The sequence below is a fragment of the Acomys minous genome (assembly GCF_964271855.1).
Source record: "Acomys minous genome assembly, chromosome: 13".
NCBI classification, from domain to species: Eukaryota; Metazoa; Chordata; class Mammalia; order Rodentia; family Muridae; genus Acomys; species Acomys minous.
In genome coordinates, this window is record NC_140495.1 from 20964695 (window position 1) to 20989987 (window position 25293).

Here is a 25293-nt window from a genome sequence, read left to right on the forward strand (position 1 = left end):
AGCCCATGCTTGAGAATTAAACTTCTGACTGAATCTCCCACCAGGTGTCTCACGCAGGCTTTCTGTGCACCCACTTAGCCAGCGTGAAGGCAATGACATCTAGGAAGAGGTCTCAGACATGTACCAAATGAATGGGCAGTATATATGAAGGAAGGGGGAATTGTTCCTGTAAAATGGGTTTGGGGGACGCTGACAGTAGCTAAAGAGGTAGAGCTGGATATATAGGAAGGGTAGAGATTCAGGGGTACATGAAAGAGCCAGGTTAAACGAGGGTTAGTCTGCATCAACTTTAGTCACTCATCCCCCACTTCCGCTCTCTCGTTCCACTTCTCCCCTCACCCCCCACTTCTTTCACACCCCACTTTCCACCTCATGTCCCACTTTCCTTTTATAACCCACTCCCCACCTCATGCCTCACTTCCCGGATCTGCCTTGTCCTGGCCACGCTGACCCTGACTAGAGCAGCTTTTCTGACATCCTGCTATTTGAAGAAAGTATTAGTCTATATGAAAAAACAGTATGTTTACTGCATAAAAATGGGAAAATATAAGTCAAAAATATGAGGAAAGTCACCTTCCCTAATCTCACTACTGTATATTTTAAAAGTTATAAAACTGTTACTACTAGTACCGGAGACTACTGTTGGTTTCTTTTCTATTTGGTTATTTTTTTCAGTCATTAATTAATTAATTAATTAACAACCAGTATTTATACAGGTCACCAAGCCTCACAATAGAGATGAAGGGAAATTATGGGGTGCCCGCTTATGGGTTTTCAGTTGTCCCTTTTCCATGTTATAAACTGACATGAAACCCCCTGTAGCTCTGCTTTGAATCATGCGTGATTATCTTTAGGATTAATTCTGTAGAAAGAGGGACGTAAATACTTCTTTAGACCAGCCTCTCTGAGTCCTGTCTTCTCACACTGATGATCCCTTAAAGGCCCAGGCAATGAGCAGGCCACCCCATGGAGTCATTTCCCTGGCTCCTGTCTTGCCAGGACCCTCTGTCTCACTCTACCGCCTGCCAACATTTCAAGATTGTAGGAACCTGGGGAATGCAGAACCAGGCTCTGTGTCCAACTAGTGTTTGCCTAGCAGCCACTCCTGCCTTGACGGTTACTGTCTCCTGCCCCATCCATGGGTACCCATGTCCTGCATGCAGACCCCAGAATACCCCCATGGGAACCAATTGAGATGCTTATGCAGTTCCTCCAAGGCCTGAGATGGACATAGGAAGGGCCTTCCAGCTCTCCCCAAGAATTCCCGCCATGCCTTCCAAACTCCCACCTTTCCCTTCCATCCAGAGGCAGGCTGGGGTAATGAATAAGTTCAATGAACTCCCACTCACTGGCTAGCCTGGGGAAGGTCTCAGTTCGCCCTCTGCCAAAGGCTTGACAGCCCTTCCTAGCTCAGCCCTTCTCTTTCCTTGCTCTCTCCTTATCCTACTGTATTTATCTTCTTGGGTGCTCCTTTATCTTCCTCCAGCCCTACCTCTCATAGCCTGCGCTGGGAATAAAGATGATCTGTCCCTTGAGGCTTTTGGGACGCTCTGCTGGATGCAAATGCTGCATGTGCAGGGACAGGAGTCTCCTTTCAAGAATTTTCCCCCCTGTGACATCCTAGAGTCCTGAAAGTGTCCCCGCCACTCTGAGGATGTGTGAGTCACAAGACTGGCTGCTCAAGCTCTGTCTGCTGCTTAGGGGATAGGTCTGGGATGCAGACATGGTCAGCCACAAGAGACACCAGTTCAGTCCTGGTCTCCAAGAGACTTCCATCCTGATTTCTCTGCTCTGGGTCCTTTCTTACCTTGACCTCTGTCCCTGTCAAAATCGCAGGGATCCTGAGCTTGTTACTAGATCACTAGTGACATTCCATAGGACGTCAGCGGCTCAGAAGAAAACAGTTTTTGATCTCATGTGCTTGAGGTCTCCCAGTGCCCTGTCCATCTCCGAATTTGTGACAAGTGGTCAGTAAGTGCCTCAAATAAGCTGGGGCACTTAAGTTATTTAGCCTGGCCCCTTACAGAGAGCAGCCTGCTGCTAGTTCTTAAGGCAATACTATGTTCTAGGACTTTTATGACCATCACACAAATCTCCGTACTAGCTGGAGAGGAGGGTAATTCTGTGTCCTTTGCTGCAGATAGAGGCTTCAGGGTTTGGGGAAGTGAAGTGGCTTGCTTATGTCCACACTCCAGGGACTGGCAGCATTTCAGACCCAAGGCTCAGTGGTTCTGTTCTCACTCACTATATCAGCCTGGGTTTGGCATGGATCCCAGGGGTAGCTGGCCTGGATCAGGGTCCAAGATCCTTTGTGTCTGCAATTCCAGGTGCTGGCGAGTCTCATTTTGGTCAGCTCTGCTCTACTGCACATGGCAAAGTGAGCTGCTTAAGCAGGGGACATTTATTTCTCACTGTTCTGGAAGCTGGGCTATCCATGATCCAGTTGTGTGTGCACAGCATCTGGTGAGGGCCTGCTTCCTGCTTTGCAGATAGATGGTGCTTTCTTGTGTGATCACATGGCAGAGAACAGAGAGAAAGCAGGTTGCTTCCCCTCTCTTCTTGTAAGAGCATTCAGAGGCTCAACTCCCAGGATCTAATGACCTCCCAAACATTCCAGCTCTAAATACCAATGTTGATTCCAGGGGACACAAACATCCAGTATGCTGCATTATCACAGACCATCAGACAACACCCCTCTGACCTGGATCCAGGGTTTCAGGTCAGCTCTGTACTTGTTTCTGAGAGGGTTTAATATACCCAACTATCCCTTGAGAGCCCCAGTGCCTGTCCCTTCTCCTTGGGACCTTATTCTTCTGTCACCTTTTAGCCCTAACTTGTGGTTCCTTCATTGCATTGAGGCAAAGCCGTGCACCCCCCAGCCCCATACTGAATCCACTTAGGCATCTTCCATGCTAATGAGTTCCCGACTTGCTACTACTGCCGCTGTGGTAGCAGCTTAATGGCACTGTGACTCACAGTCTGTGTCAAGATGCCTTCAGAACGCATCAATTTCAGCAAGTGTCAGCATGAGTGACATGAGTGTGTGACACAACTAAGTGTCCCAACTACACAGGCCATTACAGCTGGCACTGGGCCCAGGGAGGGAAACCAGAAGACCTGTTTGGCTTCAAATACCCTGGGTGATGTAAAACTGTCCTTGCCCCACTTCTGCCATAGCCACATCCCCCCCCCTCCATGGTCCTGGCCACTTCTGTAGTTGCTTTAAGCTTTCCTAAGCAAGCAGGTTCCTGCTCTGTGAATCCTGGCACACTCTTTGCCTTCAGCCCTATCCTCTCATCTCTGCATCTGCTTTAACCCCTTCTCTAAGGCCCATGCAAGAGCTGATTCCCCCTGGGAGGTCTCCTCAGCTCCCATTCACTCCCCATGTCCTCATGAGAGAATAAAGCACCTCTGCTTCTACAGTAGAGCTTTCCCCAGCTCACCATATCCTGCCTTCCCCAGCTCTCCTTAGGATCAGAGCCTGCATCCAAATGTCAGTGTCCTCTGCAAAAAAAAAAAAAAAGTTTTATGTAGTGAATAAATATTCTTTGATTACCAAAGTATATATATGTGTCACAAAATACTGATGAAATATCCAAAGTAATAATTACTAATAATGCAGGTTCTTGTTTTTCAGTATGTGTGTGTATGTGTGTGTGCGTGCGTGTGTGTGGTGTGTATTCATAGTCTCTATATAGTTTCACAAGTCACTTCTAAGCTATTTTCTAAGATACAATGTTAATGACTGTGTTGTATTCTACATTAATGTTCCCTATTTACTTAGTCAATATTCTCTTATTAGGCTTTTCAGCCTCCTCCCTCCCTCCTTCCCTCCCTCCCTCCCTCCCTCTCTCCCTCCCTCCCTCTTTCTGTCCATCCATCCATTCCCCACATCTTAATTTCTTTCTTCTACCTTAGAAATAACACTGTGATGAACGTGCATGAGCAAGTCCCTTACCCCATTTCCTGCTTTTCTTTGGAAGTCTTTACCTTCGAATAGTGGTTTTTAATATTTTGAAATCTTCATCTAAATAACACCCCCCCCCTGCAGAAAATCTGCAAGAATCCTCACTATCTGGACCTACCCTCTTTGGGGAATTATTCCAGTAGGCCTTCAGTGAACATCCATTTTAACCAGTCATAACATGTGGAAAGTTTGTGCTGTGCACAGGAGAAGGGAAAACAAACACAAAAAGACCTAGAGTGGTGCGGTTATTTTACCAGTATGGCCTAAATAAGTATCATTATGGCAGTATAACCCACTAGCAATCAATCAAGACCAACCTCCAACACTAGAGTGAGACTTCAGAGAACATTCAAACTACTGCTGTGGATGGATGGATGGATGCATGCATGGATGGATGGATGGATGGATGGATGGATGGATGGATTGATGGGTGAATGGGTAGATGCTTGGTTGTCTGGGTGTATAGTTTGATGGGTTAGTGGGTGGGTGAAGGCAGACTGAATGCATGGATTGGTAGATAGATGGGTGGATGGATGCATAGGTGGATGGGTGGGTAGGGAGGTGGGTAGATGGATGGATGAGTGGATGAGTGGAAGGATAGATGGATGAGTAGATGGATGGATGAGTGCATGTGCAGGTAGGTATATGGATTGTGGGCAAGGGCATGGATAGGTGAGAGGATGGATGCATGAGTGAGTGGATTGATGTATGTGTGAGTGAGTGGACTGATTGGTGTATGAGTAGGTGGGTAGGTGGTGGGTGGATGGATAGTTGGAGTCAGAATTCATGGTGTAAGGCCCTTGTAGAACTCCAGCTACAAGAGCTATGGGAGGAGCCGTGCAGAGCCATACATGTCCCTTCCTACCACAACTAGCTTGCAGTTCTGAGCAGCTGCAAAGAGGCACGTGCGCAGAGTGGGAGCAAGCCATGGGGGCAATGGAGGAGAGGTTAGGGCTGATGTGCTGTGAACCTCTTTTTTTCCTGATCAGGAATGTGCTCAGCTCCTGCACTGTCACCCCACAAGGCAGGCAGACCTCCCTGAACCAGCTGCTGAGTTACACCTGCCTTGAGAAAGAGGCGCAGGGTCTTAAGCAGGGGATGAATATTCATTGGCATGAACCTTTGCAAACTCATTTGGGGAAAAAAATTAGATCAAGAGAAGTAATCAGATTATTAAAAAGAAAGTGCAAGGACAGAAGGCAGTGGCAGTGAGAAAAAAACCGCATTTAAAATGCAAAGAGAGGGTCTCTTCCTGCAGAGTGGCGCTGACCTCCTGGACTATGCACCAAGAATAGTTAAGCTCCCCTCCATTTCTGCTGCATAAAAATGTTTCCCGAGGAGGCCTCCATCGAGAACGGAGGGGACGGAGGCAGTGGGCACCCTCCACCTTTGAAAAATTATCAAATAATATTTTGAGGTTTCCGTCTTATCTTCCTTAGATATCAGGAAAAATTGCGAGAGCTAAAGAGGCTCTGGTGAGTGGTGAGTGACAGGTTAAAGGGCTCCAATAAAGATTAGATGGTCCACTATCTCCTGAGGAAATTGCATAAAAGTGGTTATTCCCTCTTGCTTCTATTAATTTCCTCTTCCTGGCTGCTTGGAGAAGCTTCATAACCTGATGCTGCAGACGGGGGACGAGAGGCGCTTTCCATTATCTCAATCACTGTGCTGTTTATGAGACACTTAATCTGTTTCTTTATAAAGTAATAGTACTGTAGGTGATGGATTCTGTGTCACTGGAAGGCTCCGTGCAGGGACGGGAGGAGAGGGGCGTTCTCAAGAGCATTGTAAGCAGCAGGCAATTTGTTACAGCTTTGAGGTGTTGAGAAGTGTTGCGGGGTTGGGGTGGGGGGGAGCATTCCAAGGTGACCTTCTGCTAGAGATGACACATGCCAGCCTCCTTATGTTGCTTAAAGGGGGAGGGGGAATGTGTGTCTTGCTTGGAGGATGGGAGGTGTGTATGTGCTTAAGGATGGAGCGCTCAGGTCTCATCCCCTCCCTCTGCTGAAGGCAGCAATGGAGAGAGAGAGGGTGGAGAGTGTATGCCCGCCCCCCCACCCCTGTTCTGTGGGCTTAGGGCTTAGCTTCTGTCTAAACCCAGATCACATAAATGAAGGGGGGGGGGAAAAACCTCATCCACCAGCCCCCTTTCAAAAGAAATAAGACAGTTGTGGTCCCCTCCTGTGTCAGAAATGCAGCTTTATGCAATGGTGTCTCACGATATTCCAGGAGTACACGGGGAAGCGTGAGTGACTTCCCACCCACCCTTGTCATCATGATCACGTTCTCCTTGCCCAGGTCTTCTCTGACCTCCCCAGTTCTTCCACCTCCTTAATTCTTGCTCTGTCATCATCCGCACTTCTGAATCTTTTATCATTTTTGGTGGAGACAGTCTCCTGCACTCCAGGCTGTCCCTGAGCTGAGGATGACTTTGAACTTCTAATCCTCCTGCCTTGCCCTCCCAAGTGTTGCGATTACAGGTATGCGTCACCTTGTCTGGCTGATGAAGGGCCGGGGATCAAGCCAACAGCGCTACGCATGCTAGGCAAGCACACTACAGACCGAGTCTCATCCCTAGTCTTCCCTTCCTGAACCTTGCTTCCTAGGAAGATGCTTCATGTGGTCCTCATCTTATAAGGGTTGGATTCCCTAAATGAGTGTGTCCTAGATGACTGGTCCCTAATGTACAGACAAGCATAGCTCTGCTTTAAGAGTAATGTCCTATTGTCTGCTTCACCCCATCATAAAGGGAGCCCCTAAAGCCCACAACTCCGTTTGCACACACATTCCTCTAGCATGTCTCCTGGCTTCCAGTAGGTCCTCAGCAAACAGTGGCTGAATGGAGGTGCTCATCATGATGGAGGTGCTCATCGTGATGGAGGTGCTCATCGTGATGGAGGTACTCATCACAATGGCGGTGCTCATCACGATGGAGGTGCTCATCATGATGGAGATGCTCATCATGAGGGAGGTGCTCATCAAAAGTGTTCGCATGTGGCTAACAATATTTTCTTTCTTTTTTTTTTAACCAGTCATCTCTCTCTTTCCCTCTTCTCCTCCCCCCACTCCGACAGGCAAGTGCACGAGTGTGTGACATGTATGTGAGTGTGTATGCACATGTTCCTGGGAGGGGCAGATGCATGCTATGGTACTCATGTGGAAGTCAGAGGGTCATAGGGCAGCTTAGAATGTTTGTCCTCATCTTCTACTTCATTTAAGGCACTTTTTTACTCTTATCCCACTGCATGTGGCAGGCTAGCTGGCCTGTGAAATCCTGGGGATTCTCCTGTCTCTGCCTCTCATCCCACTATTGGAGCACTAGGATTCTGTCCTGGAGTCCCAAATACAGCTCCTCACAGTTGCATAGCACACATTTGCCCACCAAACCATGCTTATCCAGCCTGGAAGGCCCTTCACATTCATTCCCTCAGTCTATAGGTCTATATATTCTTTGGCAGAATGGGTTCAAACAGTCCACTTATCATTTCTAATTAAAGCTGTTTTTCCTCAAGGGAAGTATGCTTTTCTTACTTATTTTTCTTAGTAAGAAACAACAGTGTCAACATCTACTTCTGATTAGTGGAATCTGATACAAGATGAGTTTAAAAGGTTTTGCAGACTAGCCTGTCGCTTTAACAGTTATTTAAAGCATAAACTGTATGAGAAAGCATTGTGCTGGCATGATTAAACATTGCAATCTCAAACTTCAGTGCAGAATTTAGAAAGACGGTCCTTATAAGTTTGAGATTGGACATATATTTTATTAAAATGTTAATACATGAAATGTGAATATTTTGAAATTATAGGTAAAATGCATCTTATAGATTTAATGATTCACCAATCATCTAGACGGGAGGAGTCTTGGCAGAAACACATTTTCCTCATTTGTTTCTAAGACTTTAATGCCTTCTTTGGGGCTCCAAATGTCTATTCTGACTTTGAATCGTAAAGCCTTTTCAAGAAAACTTGACCTTCAAAAAGGAGTGTGTAAACTGGGTTGAAGGGAGCTATCTTTGTGTGCTAGCTATGTCTGTCACATGTTTAAGTCTATTAAATGCTACTGGCCTGTGAGTTGTGAGCAGTATACATAGATATTTTATATGATGGGTAAGTTGAGGCTCTGAGTGGTGTTATCACTCACAGATGTTCACCTTGGTGGGAGTCAGCAAATGCAGAAGTCAGAACTAGGACGCTGTGGCTATTGCCCAGCTCTCAGTTCCCTGGGGAATATAGAGTCAGATCTTCCTAAGACCTCTTTCCTTCAACTGTTTCTGGACCTCTCTCTAATGTCCAGGTTGGGGGGTTCTGAGGAGATATCTTAGTAAGACAAGTGCTTGGTATGCTAGCATGAATACCTGAGTTCATATCCCTAGAACCCACATAAAAAGCAGAGTACAATGGCACATGTCTGTAACCTCAGTGGTGTGGGCACACATAGAGACAGGAAGCTTCCTAAAACTCATAGGCTGGCCATCCTAGCAGACTTGGTGAGCTCCATGTCCAGCAACAGACCCTGTGTCAAAAGAAAGGTGGACAGTGATTGAGGAAAATACCCACTTTTGATCTCTGGTCTCCACATGTACATGTGTACACATTAATGTACAAATAGTGCACTTGTACCTCTATTCATTCTCTCTCTGTTTCTGTCTCTGTCACACACACACACACACACACACACACACACACACACACACACACACACAAAGACAGAAACAGATAAAGACAGAGAGAGAGAGACAGAGAGAAAGAGAGAGAGAGAGACAGAGAGAGACAGGGAGAGGCAGAGAGAGAGAGAGACAGAGAGAAGTGTACAAACAACACACACAACAAATAAACAAATAGGTTAGCTTGCACCCTACCCTCTCCTCTCTAGTTCCTCTCTTTGGATACCCAGTCACCCAGAACAGGGGCCTCCCATTCCTTCATCAGAAATCTCAGGGAAAGGCATTTTCAAACCCCACTTCCACTTGTGGATATCAGGATGACTGTTTATGCTGTTAACTTATTAAATGTAACGCGAGGTGGCTTTTAAGTGCTGAGAAGAAAGTGAAAACACTTTGTTCTTGGACCAGTACATTAAGAAAATTACAGTGTGGCAGTGACTGAACATGAATGCATGAGTAGTCAACCAGCTCCCCTCCCTTTTTCCAGGAAGGCATCCTGCTGCATGGAAGCAACAGAATATGGCAGGGTAGGGGACACTATGAGACTCAATGCAGAGGGGTGAAGACTTATTCAGGAAAGAAGAGTGAGGTGTAGAGAGGGAAAAGGGGCAAGACAGAAGGAGAGAGCTCAGAGTGAATGGGCTCAGAAAGGCAGATTAGTAAGCTAGATTTTAGGCTGACCCAAGTATGGCAGTTGATGCTTTCTGCTTTGGGTTCTATTGATTGATTCTTTTGTTTGAAAATTCAAATGTATTCTTTTTCTCGCTACATAGATTTTCTTTTGAATGTGTTAACATGGGTCAGTGAGTGGCCTATTTCTGACGTGGGTTACAACGGCAATTATTGTTTGCCCAACAGTTGTGAAACAACAGCGTACCCTGTGTGTTCCGGGGAATGTGAGTCCCAAGGGATGCACTGCAGAAGAGGCCTTCTTGGGGGAAAAGAGAGGGGAAAAAAGCCTGGCATTCAAGACCTTGTGTTTTGAAGTGCTAAGACATTCTGCAGTAAACAATGAACCTCATTCTTTATATTTAGGTCCATATTTTCTGTAAGTAATAGGCATTGACAACTCAAAGAATTTGTATTCCATGGAATGTAGTTGGGTTACACCATTTCAGAATATTCCACTTCACAGAATCTTCCTCCAACCTACAATGGGCTCCCATCCAGGGTACATCCAGTGTAACTTTAGACTGTCTCCTCACTTCAAGTGAGCAGCGGATGGAGGAATCCCAGCACAAGAGACTGTTCTTTCTTCTTGTCTTGGCAGCGAAGTGGTAGATGTTTTTAAAATAGCTTACATGTGTACCATCACCACCATTTCTCCCACTGAGTGATCCTGAGAATGTTTTGAACCTCTTCACATCCCAATTTCCTCATTAGCAAAATGGAGATAATAATAGCCACCCCATAGAGTAATGTATGTAAAACACTTAAGGCAAGTTAACAGATGGTGGCTACTGCTATTATTAAAGAATCCTCCACACATTTCAGGAGGGAACAATATATTTGAGAAGATGAGCTTCATATAAGTGGAAGCCTTTACAACAGCTCTGCTCAGGCGACAATCACACTGTACTATAATAGTGTCCTGGCTCGCTTTATGTCAACTTGACACAAGCAAGAGTCATCAGAGAGGAGGGAGCTTCAGTTAAGAAAATGTCTTCATAATATGGTGCTGTGGGAAAGGCAAGGCTGTAGGGCATTTTTAAATTAGTGATTGATGGGAGAGGGCCTAGCCCAGTGTGGGTGGGGCTACCCTAGGCTGGTGGTCCTTGGTTTTATTAGAAAGCCAGCCAGTAAGCAGTACTCTTTCACGACTACTGCATCAGATCCTGCCTCCAGGTGCCTATACTGTGTGAATTTTTGCCCTCACTGCTTTTGATGATTACACTGTTATATAGAACTGTGAGTGGAGTAAACACATCCCTTCCCAATTTGCTTTTGGATGTGGTCTTTCGTAACAGCAGTAGTAACCCAAACTAAGACAAATAGTGTGGCCACAGCTCCTCAAAGGCAACTTGTGGCCCCTGCAGCAGAGTCTCAAAAGATGCACAGTGAATAATTGTTGAATGGATTATTGAGGGCTTGTAGAAAATCCAAATAAATTGACTGGGCAGTTAAGTTCTACCCTATCTTAAGGAAGAATTAATCAGAGTTGTTTTTTTTAGGGGTATAGGGAAGAAATAAGGAATGAAGTGGTAAAGACAGGCTTTGGGGGAGAAATAGGGAAGATGGGATTATAGTTTATGGGGTCTGCAAGGATAAGATCGCATATCTTGGGTCTCAGTAGATGAGACATGGCCATAGCCTGTTGGACAGTATGGAGACAAACATTGCAGGGCATAACTCTTAACAGCTGGGCTATCCAAGAAATAAAAGAGATGCCCGAAATTGAGGACACCCTGAGTAAGCATCAAGCTATACCAGTTGTTCTTTAAGCACATGACACAAGCTGCCTGTAAAGCCATGTCTTTTACTTGCCCCGCCCTCAAAATCGTAACAAAATGCAATTAAGGTAGAATGATGCTCTTAAGGCAGTGACTTTGAAATCACGTTAGTTTTTCTGCAAAGAACTGCTGTGAGTTCTAATACTTTAACCATCTTTCATAGCAAGTGCTATGAGCACATCTCAGTGCTCCTCATGTTTGTTGCAATATGATATAGAAGAATAAGAATCAGAAGTCTGGTCATTGCCAACAGAGACCCCTTTTCATCTGAGACTATAAGGCTACATTCCTTTTTCAAGGGTTCAAGGCAAGGCCCTGACTGTTAAGGTAGGAGGAATAAATAGACATCTGTGTACCAAGCACCCGGAATACACATTAGACTCAGCTTACCAATAAAATCTGTTGACATGCCTGAGAGCCGAAAAATCACTTTTCACTTTGTTCAAGTGAGAAGGGCCATTTGTCAAGATGTTTGGAGAACTGAAATATTAGGCAGAATTTTCTCCATCTGAGATGCTCACCTTGTGAATCTTGGTGTGAGGAGGTAACTCAGCATCCTTGTGTTTTACAGGATGGCAAAACCTTCATTTTCCGTTTCCAGGGAAGGGTAATCGCGTTGCCATTCTCCCATTAACTCTCACATGATCTTTGTGTTGTAGCCTGTCCTGCGGGGACCTTCAAGGCCAGCCAGGAAGCTGAAGGCTGCTCCCACTGCCCCTCCAACAGCCGCTCCCCTTCAGAGGCGTCTCCCATCTGCACCTGCCGGACTGGCTATTACCGAGCAGACTTTGATCCCCCAGAAGTGGCGTGCACTAGTAAGTGTCTAGTAAGGGGAGCTGGGCTGGGGAGTCTAGTTCCTTGACTGTGAAAATGGTGGACCTGGAGCAGGGGAGAGACCAGGTCATCTTCCCAAGGAAATGCTAAGCGGGGGCACTGGCCATGGTGCTGAAATGGAGCATCCAGCTTGCTCCTCTCTCTCTCTCTCTCTCTCTCTCTCTCTCTCTCTCTCTCTCTCTCTCTCTCTCTCTCTCTGACTCTCTGTCTTTCTGTCTCTTTCTCTCTGTCTGTCTGTCTGTCTGTCTGTCTGTCTTTCTGTCTGTCTCTGTCTCTGTCTCTCTTTCTCTCTGTCTGTCTGTCTGTCTCTGTCTCTCTTTCTCTCTCTCTCTCCTCAGCAGCATACTTTTGGTTAACATTGTATTCTTTCATTCCCATCTTTCCAATGTGAGAGTCTTCCTCTCACACACACCCTGGACAACTCTACCAGGTTTTAAAACTGCCCAGTTAAAGAGTTCTTAGGGTGCAAAAGTCAAGATCTACTCATATATTGTAGTAACTTGTAACTCCCGCAGTTGCCTCCTCCAAGACATCCCTCCCTATAGTTGAAAAATCACTCTTCAGTGTGTCTTCCCTATGTCTGCTTCTCTTGAAGTTCTCATAGTTTTATTAATTGTCCATTTACTCTGTAATCACCTTAGCTACTAACTGAAAGTCCTTGTGTATCAGGCCTACATATTCATCCCCTGTGTCCCCTGTGGTGTCTAATATCTGAGCTCCTGACAAATGACGAGACAAGAAGCCTGACTACAGTGTCCATCTCAGTGTCCTAAATTCTAGAGACTGGGGGTTAATGCATCAGCTATATCCACTCTCCCATTATCTGCCATGGAAAGAAAAACAGCCATTCTCCTGAAAGCAGAGAACAGCTGTACTCTCCAGAAAGGGAAAAGATAATTTCCTCCTGGTCTTCTCTCCCAGAAGCACAGGAGTCAGGGAACTTGGTTCTCCCTGATCAGCACTTTACACAACTTTTCCTTCTCTAAGTGTTAATGGCCTGAAGCAGGGATACTCTCGCTTCTCAGTATTCCCATTGCATTCTGGGATCAATACTGCAGGTTAGCCTGTAACCAGACTACATCTTTCTTCTGCAGTAGATGCTTTGGCGTGGCTTACTGTGAGCATGCACCTTCCCTTACACCCCTTGGACTGGTTCCCTCTCAGCCCAGTGAAGAGTGCCACAGAGGTATATTTCATATATAAACTTACAGTTTGATGGACAGGAAAAAAAATAACTGTACCAGATAGAAGAATTTCTCAGCCTTGGCCTTGTAGCATATGTAACCTTTGCTGGGTGCAGAGGAGAAATGAAAGCATCTTCTAGATCAAGGTCCTGAGCTCAATCGATGCTTATAGATTTGAGCCGAGGAAAAGCTCATCGTCTTGTAAACTGATTTTCCCTTCCTTCCTCTTCAGGTGGGTGGAGATGGTCAGAAATGATTTCTCTTTTGCTGCCCAGAGTCCCCATCTTTCTGAGGTGTTGTCTCCTCCTATGATTTCAAAGGGCTCCCTAGAAAGCAGTCTTCCATGAGTCTAAAAAGCAATGCTTAATATACTTTACATATCATTAAGGATGCTAATTCACTACTTGGGTGACCAGACCAAACACCGGCCTACACAACAGCTAAAGCGTCCACCCGACTTCCAGCAGCTTCCCTCCTGGTAGCTCTGCCCTTGTGCTTCGGTTCACAGCTCTTCCCTCTGGCCAGGCTCCCTCTGCAGATCAACTTCTCATGTGGGCCCTTAGCTTCCCATGTCAGGAAGCAAATTGTGAACTTACCCACCCTCATGATAATGTTACATGGAAGAAGTCAGGCCAAGGGCCAGAGGCTCAGAATGCCAGCGTGGTTCTGTCTTCTCTCACTTATTTCCCTCCTACCTGATAGACTTGAGTCTATGGGATCAGTTGTTTGGGAAAATATGAACATTTCAATGCCTCTCGATTGACCATGGGCCTCCTTACTCCACACTTACCCATACATATCCTGAGACTTTCTTTAAGTTAGACCATGCAGGCTTGCCCCTCCAACCTCTGGTCCAGCCAGCTCTAGGGTTCCACTATACTCTCCGTTCTTATCCACATGGGGAGGGAGCATGTCACCTTGCCTATTGTCCCTTTACATGCATCCTTTTCGTGGGGCTTCAGATATAGAGGGAAGCCTCAGACTAGAAACTGCTAGATCAAAGCACACTTGACTATGGCAGGAAGGACCAAGGACAGCCCCTGGACACATTGGAGGGGCAGGCACTTGGTGAAAAGACTCTGAGGGCAGGACATGGGCACAACACAATGCTAGGCAAAACGTGTATAAATAAAGCGACTATTTCCCTGAGTCTCATTATATATTTGATTTATTGTGTGCCAGGGAAGTACTGTATGAAAAAGTCAATTTGTTGGCTTTTATATTCTCATTAGGGTTTCCTTTAAAAGCATTCTAATTGGAGGTGCCATCTGTTCTCTTAAAAAGGCACGGCACATCACCACAGTAAATAATTTTTCAGATACAAGGAGAATATCTAGAGCTGTTGAGGAAAGACACAGCCCTGCACTGTGGCCTTGGGGCTCCTAGCTAACCCAGCAGGCCTAGTGAGACAAGTGTGCAGGGGCCAGAGCCCAGCCTGAAAGGGGCTGCTGGAAGCCAGGGGTCGGGAGAGCTGGTTCATCTTGTAAAATCAAGGCTCTGTCTGTCCTATCATAAAGGAACTATTGGCTGCCTGGGCACTGAAGATAAAGAAGATCTGTATTTATAAATTCCTGGGGACAGTGTCCACCTGTCATGTTCTGATTCTGTGAAGCAGAGGACAGAGCAGACAGGAGAGTCCAAGAGCCAGCCGAGGCCTCCAGTGTTGAAGGACCTCAGGTCTAGCTTGTGGCCATTGTCTTCAAATGGTTGTATATCAGCAGTTCACACCTTCCTATAAAAATTATATACACACACATACATACATATATATGCATATATGTATATACATGCATACACACACACACACACACACACCCCTGCCCATACATGAACATAGGCACATACAACTTCTCATGTATTCCCATCTAAACACTGACAGTGGGAAATTCTGTAGCCTTGTTTGGGCATTTTTGCATTTTCTTTTGTATCTTCTAGGAGACTCAAAAATTCCCTTGATGGCTGAGAGACCCTGGGAACCTTGCCTGTCCGAATTGTTTTTTGAGCCTCATCAGTGAAGTGAAGGGTGTGTGGATGCATCCTAAGGCAGGATTAAAAGGGAAGTATGGAGTTTAGTGACCTCAAAGACACAGGCAGAGTGGGCCATTCATTCTCATAGAGTCTGAGTTCATATGACTTCTGCAGGCCTGCAGACACCAAATTCCTCTCTCCTTCCCTCCCTCCTTCCCTTCCTCCTTCCCTCCCTCCCTCCCTCTCTCCTTCCTTCCTCCCTCCCTTCCTTCCTTCCTTCCTCCTCCCTTTCTTCTGCCATTCCTTTATTTCTTCATTCCTTTCGTCTCCTTCTTTCTCCTCTTCTTCCCAGGGCTGCATGGATTATATCTCTGACGTTAGAGTGCCTGGCTAAGGGATCCTCACCCAGCCCTGGCCCAACACTTTCACGTACACTCCCAAGTGACCTCATCCTACCAACTTAAGCCAAGCACAGGATGAGGTGGGCTCTGGAGGGAGCAATTGAAAGTGGGCTTCAACTAACCCCCTTCCCTCCTTGACCGTGATCTGGACACTGTTGATTCACCATCAGTGGGTAGGTCCCAAAGGGTCACTTACAGAAGGGGCTGGAGAAGAAGGAGGAGACTAAGGAGGAGGCCAGGTACAATGCTGTCCCACTAACAAGGATGAAGGCCCAGAAGGGTGTAGGCTGAGGATCCAGTTCTGAGCTTGGAGCTTGCTGTGCTCTAGTAAGCAAGGTTTCTACATCCCCATCAGGACTCTAGGAGATGCCAATCCACCAATTTTTTTTTTTTCATGCCTCTACAACACACTCAACACTGAAGGTTGCTGGAGCCTCTAAATGTTTGGGCATTTCTCCCTATCAGCAAACAAGCAATCCTGCCTCAGTGGGCACCAACTACATATTCACTAATCCATCTGGGGTCTCACACCATCTACCTAAAGCGTGAGCCTGGATCCTACAAGTTGAGGAACTGGTCCCCAAGGCGTCTCTTCACCTATGGATATTAATCAGAATCCCCCAGTGGTTGAACCTGTGCTCCTGACCAGTCAACTATCTAAACTGAGGTTCCCATAAGCCCCAGTTTCAATTTGACTAATGTACCCAAGCACATGTGGCCTCAGTCACAGACATAGGGGAGGGAGGGGGAAAGCGAGAAGGAGGGAGGAATGGGAGGATACAAGGGATGGGCTAACAATTGAGATGTAATATGAATAAATTAGTAAAATATTTTTTAAAAGAATATCACAAAGGGGGTGGGTACATGAGCGCTCAGGGGCAGACTGGAGCTGCCACACTAGAAGAAGCACATAGAACTAGGTAGACTCCCTCTCCCTCCCTCTCTCTCTCTCTCTCTCTCTCTCTCTCTCTCTCTCTGAATCCAGTGTTTTGGGAGGATTTTATGGAACTTGTCTACTTTCTTAGCCATTGGTAATTAATTGAATCCTCAGCCCCTTTACTCCAAGACTGGGGGCATGGACAGTCCTACCCTCATAATCCTACCTCCAATGCCCAGTCCTCATTCTGAAACTGCCCGGGTTCAGTTGTCTGACTACTGTGTAGATGATAAGGACTTTAAGGACTATGTACTGAGAAAGAGAGAGAACAAAGACTAAACACATCTCAGGATTCTTCTGCTGCTCACCTGGTGCGCTGCCCAGAGTCCCCAGACCCCCAGAAGTCTGGGAGTGGCTAAGATGTTCTAATCCTGAGAGGGTCCTGAGGAAGCACACAGACTCAGCATTTGCATACAGAGTCTCCAAGACAGACTTAGGAGCTTCATTTTACATCTCTGTGACCTTGGCCTCATTTCCTCCCTTCCCTTCATCCCCTTTCCCTTCTCACGCTCTCATACTGTTGTTGTATGTATGCCTCTCCGAGTTGTTATGGGGATTAAGCAAAATCGTACGATAGCATCTTTGGCCCAGTGCCTGGCTCATAGTAAACTCCCAATCGACGCTAGAACTTGCTTTGGTTATATCCCTGGAAAGTGTGAAGCGTGTAGAAGATAGTGAAGCTTCCAGCAGAAGAGGATGCCAGAGATCTGGAAGTAAAAGTGACGTCTTTAGAGTGGGGGTAGCATGTGTGGCTTCAGTCCTGAGAAGAGCCCATTGGCTGCCCATAAGCTACATGGTCACCCGTGGCCTGAAGATCCCTGGTGACAACAAGTGAGCAGTTGAGCTCCTCTATCTAGGCATACTGCAGGAGAGAGGAAAAGGCACAGGTGAAGCGCCTGAGAACATGTAGGCCTGTGTCACTTGGGACCGTTGGAGCCAGAAGCTCATCAGGAGCATTAGCCCACAAAGCTGGACTTCAGTTCTTTTGTAAAGGTGGGGTTTCCTGTTACCTAGGCTGGCCTTGAACTCCCTATGTAGCTAAGGATGACCTTGAATTCTTGATCCTACTGCCATTGCCTCCCAACTGCTGAGATTGCAGGTGTGTGCCACCCTCACCTGGCTCAGCCTTTTGGTTCTGAGGGAGCTGGGACTCACCGCCTCCTCCAAATGACAGAAGAAGGTCAGATGGTAAGGGACCGTGACAGGGGCAGCCAGAGGGAGCACACAGGAAGATAGGAGGAAGTGCACAGCGGAGTGAAACCAAGCGTCGAGTTGCACGGCTTCATTTTAAATAATTTCTAGTTTACTGGGGGACGAAATGGAAAGGAGGAATTTATGAAGCAAACGAAAATAGATAATTATGCCTTATAAAATTGCTGTCTGTGAAAAACCATGCAGAAGGACTGGTGTGAAAATAATTACCTTGTTACATTTCTGACCGCAAAAAAATCTCTTTTTTCTGTCACCCACACGGGAGAAATTTTGATGGATCACAGAGGCAAGCTGGAACTTGTCCTGTTTCTTTTATTCCTTCTTCAAATGCATTGAGGTGTCCCTTGGCAGCTTTGGGCAGAGAAATAGAATGAACGAGTGCCTTCAAGGTGACTCAGGAGAGAAAGTACAATGGCAGCCACCCCTTTAAGTCTCCCTAGAGGCCAACCCTGGTCTACCTCTGACCCGTAGAGAGGCAGGAAAGCTGAGTGGCAGGAGTTAGGGGCAATGGGTCTGGCTCTAGCACTGTGAGCTGGCATAGACTCTGTAGCTTTTGGGAAATGGTGCTCCCTCATTGGAAAAAAAAATCAACTAAGATGGAACTCACACCCCAGGATGAGAACTCAGGCCTCACTTAGCCAATGCCACCCTCTGGAGGAGAGCTGAGAGGCAGGGAGTTGTGAAACTCACAGTGAGATGGTAGCAGTCTGCTGCTGTACTCTCATGGGAAGGGTCAAGAACCCCCTCGCTCATTCTTTTCTCTAGGTTCATGTTTCATCTTTTTAATTGTCTAAGCTTTGTGCATACATGGCCGAGCTGCCTGCATGCACATTTGCCTGCATATGTGTGAGTGTAAATGTGCTTTTGTGTGTGTACTTTTTATGTGCCTCGGAGTGTGCACATGTCTATGTATTTGTGGGAGTGCACATGTGGGAATGTGCTTATGTAAGTGTGCCCGATGTTGTAATGGACATGTATGTGTGGGTGACGGTATGCCTATGTGAGCGTGCATGTTGCGTGTACCTGTGTGAGTATGCCTATATCAGTGTGTGCATATATATTGTATGTGACTGTGGATGGATGTTCATGAAAGTATAGCTGTGTATACTTCTGTGTGCCTGTGTGAGTTTGTGAATATGTATTTGTGTGCATGTGTATATTTGTACATGAAAGTATACTTCTGTGTACTTCTGTATGAGTGTGCCTGTGTGAATATACATGTGCGTGTTCGTGAAAATGTACCTGTGTGTACCTGTCTGTAAGTGTGGCTATATGAGTGTGATTGTATGAGTTGGCTTGTGTGAGTGTGTCTATGTGAATGTGTGCATGAGTACCCTGGTGTATATGTGTGAGTGTGTGCTTATGCCTCTGTGTGTGTCTACATGTAAGTATAGATATGTGTGAACGTAGGAGGGTTAGCTCTGGGAGTATATGTGCCTACGTAGGAATGTAGTGTGTTCAGGGGAATGTGAGTGTGTGAGTGTGCCTATGGGAATGTGTGTATAAGTGTGTGTGTGTGTGTGTGTGAAAGTAGGTTTGTGTGAGAGCATATGTGAATGTGTGTATGTATGTGTGTCTGTGAATAGATTTTTGTGGGACTGTGTGAGAGTACCTGTGCGTAGGTATGAGTGTGTGTGAGCTGACTTGTATAAGAGTATGTGTGAGTGTGTGGAGGGGTCTGTGTGCTGGTGTGGTCTTAGGTCTCACTGGCCCCTGAGTAAACAAACCTGCATTATCCTGTCTTTTCATGCAGCTCTTACTAAGATGATCAGAGCAGCGTGCAGAACCATGATGCGCAGCATTAACGGGATGAGAGAGAGCTGGGGCAGAGGCCAGAATGGAAACCTGGGAGCACATGTGCCCAGGGAGCTGAGAGCTTATATGGAGAGCTCAGAGGGTGGGTGATGGGCCTCGGGCCTCACTCCTCAGCCCCAGCCCACTGAGGCTGCAGATTATAGGGAGAGACTCTTGGAGAAGATGGGCAGGAAAGCCCTGTATGGCATCAAGACTCTTCACCAAGGATGGGAAGCCAGCGTTATCAGTTGGGAACTGCTTGCTTGTCTGGATGCTCGGCATTGGAGATGCTTTTAAATAATTTCCAAAAGACAGTCTTTTCTTACACATTGCCCTGTAAGCTAAGGTTGTCAGTATACTTACAGGAAGCTGCTTTCTTCAAACTAGCTCACATTTTGCTGACCATGGTTTTGGTGGAGGATGCCTCACTGTACAGCAAGAGAGGTTTGATGTCACTCAAATGTGTGCATCTATGTATGTTGCACTTTTAAAAGGTAATTTGGTTTTCAATTCAATAATTTTCATGTGTATGTGTTCATATGTGTATACATATGTGTGCATGTTCACGTGGAGTCCAATATCAGCATCTTCCACCATAGTTTTTGAGATAAGGTCTCCCACAGGGCCTGGGGCTCGTTGATTTGACTAGACTGGCTAGGAGTCTGCTTGTGTCCACTTCCTAGTGCCGGTGTTACAGGGGTGTGCCACTGTGCCTGCTTTTACATCCATGCAAAAGGGGGCTCCTTTTGCTTGCGCAGCAAGCTCTTTACCTACTGAGCCACCTTATGTACCCCACCTCCCACAGGGAGATACTTTCCTTTCTGTTTTGCTTTGTTTCTTAAAGAAAATCCAAGCAGAGGTCATAAGGCAACAAGAGCCAGAACAAGATGCTTCCTAAAACCTGGCTCTGGGCTCACACCCTGTGCCAGGTGGGTAGATGGTCTGCACATGTGGATGCAGCGTGGAAGGAAGGTGGCTGCAAGCCACGCGCTATTTATAACTGTTGCTCCTGTTAGGAGAGGGGTCAGCACTGCCTGTGTAAATGCGCTCTTACACTCCTGTAATCTAAAATTTCTTTTCACAGTTGTTTGACCCAAGTGAGTCTAGCCCTTATGAGGCCTTGGTTAGCTTGAACTTTCAAGCTAATAGCTGAGCTCTTCTGGTGACTGTGTTTCAGTGTTTTGTGGTAAGAGCTCTCGAGGTAGCAGATTGAGAACATCTAGAGCAGCACCAACAAGCTTCTCTATGCCCGCTTTCTTTCTCTGGCAACCCCGAGAAAGGATTCTCCCTCTTTTATTTTTTGTAAATATTTGGGTTGATGGGCAGCTCAGACATGGTGCTAAATGGTCCCTTTCCATTGCAAGCCCCATCACCCGTCATTGAAAGGGAACGCAGGCCTTGTGTTGGGACCTCCTCCCACACTTAGACATTGTGCTCACGTTTGGTTGATCATTGAGAACCAATGCTTACTGAATTCCATGTTCAAGAAAAAAGCGTTTTATCTTTTCACAACCACCTCCACTGGCTTCATATCATTTTTAACCTAGCTCCTCAAGCATAGCATTTCCTGCCAGCCTCAAGCCACTGTCACTCTTCTAACTCCTTCTGAACTTTTCACTGTCTTTTCTTGGTTTTGTCTCTGTGTGTACAGGTCCTCTCACTATTGCATGGTGTGTGGAGGTCAGAAGATGACATTACACTTCTTTTTCTGTCCCTTCCCACTTGTGTGTGTGTGTGTGTGTGTGTGTGTGTGTGTGTGTGTGTGTATGTGTGTGTGTATGTGTGTGTGTATGTATGCATATGCATATGTGTGTGGTGTGAGTGAGAGTGTGTGTGTATGCATATGCATATGTGTGGTGTGTGTGTGTGTGTGTGTGTGTGTGTGTGTGTGAGAGAGAGAGAGAGAGAGAGAGAGAGAGAGAGAGAGAGAGAGAGAGAGAGTGTGGGGGGGTATATCCACATGAGTGTGTGACTGTGAGTGCCTCTGCATGTCAAGACTCTGGAGAAGGATGGATGCTGTGTCATCCTCTGTTACTCTCTGCCGTATTGCCTTTAGATACAGGACACTTGCTTTTCAGCTAGACTTAGCTAGTGAAGTGTTAGGATCCACTTGTGTCTGCCCATCTCCTCCACTAATACTTACCTGTAAGCGTGGATAACCATGCCTGGCTTTCGTCATGCGGTTGCTGGTGATTTGAATGCAGGCGGTCATGGTTACATAAGCAGCACTCTTCCCACCGTGCTCCTTCCCCACCCCTTCCACCCCTTGAGATAGGGGCTGAGGCAGTGGAGTCATTGTTGTGAACCATTCAGTATGCATGTATTTATGTCCCTTTTGTAGTTTGCTCTGTGGACATCTATTTACGTCATTACGACCCCCTTTTCTGTAGGTCACTGTACAAGGAAATACAGACTGGCTTCCCTGACTATGTACTTTCCTGCAGATCCTTAGTCTTTGGTTTTTTTTTTTTTTTGTTTTGTTTTGTTTTTTGTTTTTTTTGTTTGTTTGTTTTCAAAGACTTGAGCACTGGTTGAAGTTCCAGAGATAGGAGGAGGGGATTGCTGTTAAGTTATCTATTTCATTTCCTCTTTTCCCTGCTTTAAAAGTCAGCCTAATGCAGTCCTTCTTATGACCGGTGGGCCCTTTCTTGACATGAATGTTCCTCTGCAGTCTTGGGCAGTGGCCCTGATGTCACATGTACAGGTTCTAGTCCCTAGAAGGAAGGAGAGATGAGAGAAGAATGCTGGGATGTAATGGTAGCGGAAGCCAAAGGTTCTCTGCTTCACTTCATCTCAGAGGAGAGGACCGTCATTCAAGAGTGTGCATCTCCGCATCTCTCCTCTGCCAACCTCTGCATCCTTGGAGAAAAGGATGCTTCGCTTCTCACACGGAATATTCTGTACTGGTTGCTTAGCACACTCTCACCTTTCTACTGGACTAGAAACTCTTGGTGCACAGATCTCATTTTTCTCCCACTCTGAATCTGATACAGTAAGTGCCCATGCCAGCTTAGTAGTAAGAGTCCTGTGATGCTATCCATGATTGATCCCTGACTCCATCTTCCTCCCTTGGTGAGTGGTCTTGGGTAGGTTACCTGACTTCTCCACAGTTTTGTTCCTTTTCTAAAAATAATGAGCATGAGTCTTTTATGCCTGTTAAGAAATGCATGTAAAACACCCCTTTAGTGTTGGACACATTTCGAGTGCCCAATCAATTGTCTTTGTTTTTGTTTTTGTTTTGTTTTTGTTTTTGTTTTTGATGAAAAACAAGAAGTGAGCCTTGGATCTCAACATTATTCAGCACAAAACAAAACAATCACAAGTAAATGGAGGGTAGCAGGGATTTTAGGTGAAGTGATTCAGGAGAGCCCCTTTAGCTTGGCTAGACACTGATATCATCTTGTCCTTTTGAAGCTGCCTGAACCATCTTGACCTGTAGATCCTTCAGGGGGTCCCAGCTGACTTCCTGGCTCCCCATCCATGTTCAATCAACAGGAGATTCTGGTCCAAGTCAGCTGAACACCAAACCCACATCTCAGAGTAAGGTGTGAGACTGAGCTACTGCTGGGCCTCAGGGCAATGTCTACTTCTGGGAATGTTTCTGGGTCACCATTGTTCCTCAAGCAGGTATAGTCTCACTGTACCCCCTTTTGTTGACGACAGACCCTGGTAGGGATCCAGATTCAGAGTCTACCCTCAACTCCATTAGATTGATTGGGGTTGTGTCTCAACCTCAAGCTGCTATCAGTGCTCTTTTCAAAGTCTTTCGTGACATAAGAACTTGTAGCCTTGTCATCCACCCTCATCTATGTGCTCCCAGTTTGGCCATTTTCTTGTGAGTAAGCATAGGTCCATTACATTTTTTGTTAATATAAACAATAATCCTGCCGTAGTAATGCACAAGCATACTTTTGGGAGCACATGTTTACCTCAAGGTAGAACTTCTGAATTATGGGTACTTAGCAAGTCAGTGGATACTCCCAGCATGCTTTCCCAAAGGACTTGACCAATTTATACCCATTTAATTTAGTTTGCATCTTTGTCCCCATGTGGCCCAGGATGTTGGCAAGACTTCTAATCTGTGCCAAATTAACCGACCTTCTAGATGTTTTGATTGGAATTTCTGGTATTTCTCTGTATATATATGCATGGGTATTGTTTAATATATTTGTTGGCCAGTTTGTTCTGTCTTCTGGCATTTGTCTGTGCAGAACCCTTGCCTTTTCTATTTTTAAGATGACTTTTAGAAATCCATGAATTCCCTGTGGCACCCTGCTCTCTAGCCTCCCTTCATCTGTAACTCCATTGTGGATACATTTTCTGCTGTTATCTAAGTATTTTAATTTCTGGATTCAGATCTGACCATCTATTTCTTTCTGGCATTGGGGTTTTGCATGCTGACTTTGTGTCTGTCATAAAATTTCTCTTTTGCTTTTTCACTCTCTGGGAAAGTGTTTGTGTTTAGCTGTTCATGTATCTGGTAGTTATCCTCTCGTAGAATACAATGTTGACATTTGTGTTTATATTACTAAAATGCAGGCCTGCCATCAGCTCCACCCAACTGTACACGTCTAAGTGAAGTACCTCCTTCCTTATAGACTGAACACCTGCACCTAGTCATCTTTACCCTTTCCTTTTGATCACCTGGTCTGTTCTGATACTAGTTTTAAAGGTGGTAGTCTTCTGACATATCACAATGGCTGATGAACCAACCCTCTGGATAGCAATAATTTCTCAAAAACATCTCGTCACTTACTAAAAGATCTTTCTTTTGAAGATGGGCCTTAGAGCTAGTTGGACACATTTCATTAAGCAATCCTGTTTAATGGGGCTTGGATGGCGCTGAGTATATGGATCACTTTGGAAGTTACTGTCTTCTCTATGATGTTGAGCCTTTTTATTTGAGGACGTGGCAGTCAAGTTTCCTTTTATGCTCTTCAGTAAGGTTTATAGTTGTCTTCAGACATGTATTACAAAGGCCTTGTGAGGTTTGATCCTAGGTATTTTATTGGTGTTGTGACATTGAGAATAGATACTTTTTTCATTATACTTTCCTCATTATAGATGATTTGGTAATTAGGAGAGTAGTGAGCATCCCCCACTTGCGGAATCCAACAGAGGCAGAAACCAGGATGAGGCAGCAGAGGGGCATTTGCCCCCTGGGACATACTGACTTCTGAGATTACTTTCCACTCTAAGAACTAGAGTCTGTAGCAAGTGTCAGAATTAGGACTTGACCTTGAGTGACCTATGGCTCCCTGAGAGGACTTTCTACCCTTTCAGCTTCTCTGTGTTTTTGTTTTGGAAGTGGTTAACTGGAGGATCAGAAGTACTGACCATCCTCATCTATGTAGTGAGTTCGAGGCCAGCCTGGACTGTATAAGACCTTGTCTGAAAAACGAATAAGATAGGACAGGAGAGGATAGGAGAGGATGGGATGCGATGGACTAGAGTAGAATAGGATGGGATGGGATAAAATAGAATGGGATAACATATGCTTTGATTGGTCCATACTCTCCCTTCATTGGTGCCTTATTCCCGAGACTTCACAGTGTACTGGGTACCATGAAGGCCCTACTGGGTTCTGCGCTCTTGGAAAGTGATTCTAGAGGATCCAAGTTACATTTCCACCATTTGTGATCTTTGTCCCTGTCCTGATTTGGTGCAGAGCCTTCAAGTCTTGAGATTCACGGTACCATGGCCCTTGACCCAGTTTCCTGACCTGACCTTGGTCTTCACATTTGCATCTGCATAACGACAATCACTGAACTCTGGGTGGAGTCAACGTGCTTTGAGCCAATTGAATAATTCTAGGAAGTTCATGTCCCAAGTGCATCAGTTCGGAATGACAGCCCGAAGGAGAAGCTCCATGGAGACCCTGC

At 45.8% G+C, this 25293-nt stretch overlaps 1 protein-coding gene across 1 annotated transcript in view; it reads left to right on the forward strand.

The window, feature by feature from the left end:
- EPHB1 (EPH receptor B1) overlaps positions 1–25293 on the forward strand; it is a 441689-nt gene that overhangs the window by 277441 nt on the left and 138955 nt on the right. Inside the window, exon 4 of the mRNA XM_084752229.1 lies at positions 11741–11896. Within this exon, the coding sequence (XP_084608355.1) occupies positions 11741–11896 (156 nt within the window). The remainder of the gene's footprint in view (positions 1–11740; positions 11897–25293) is intronic.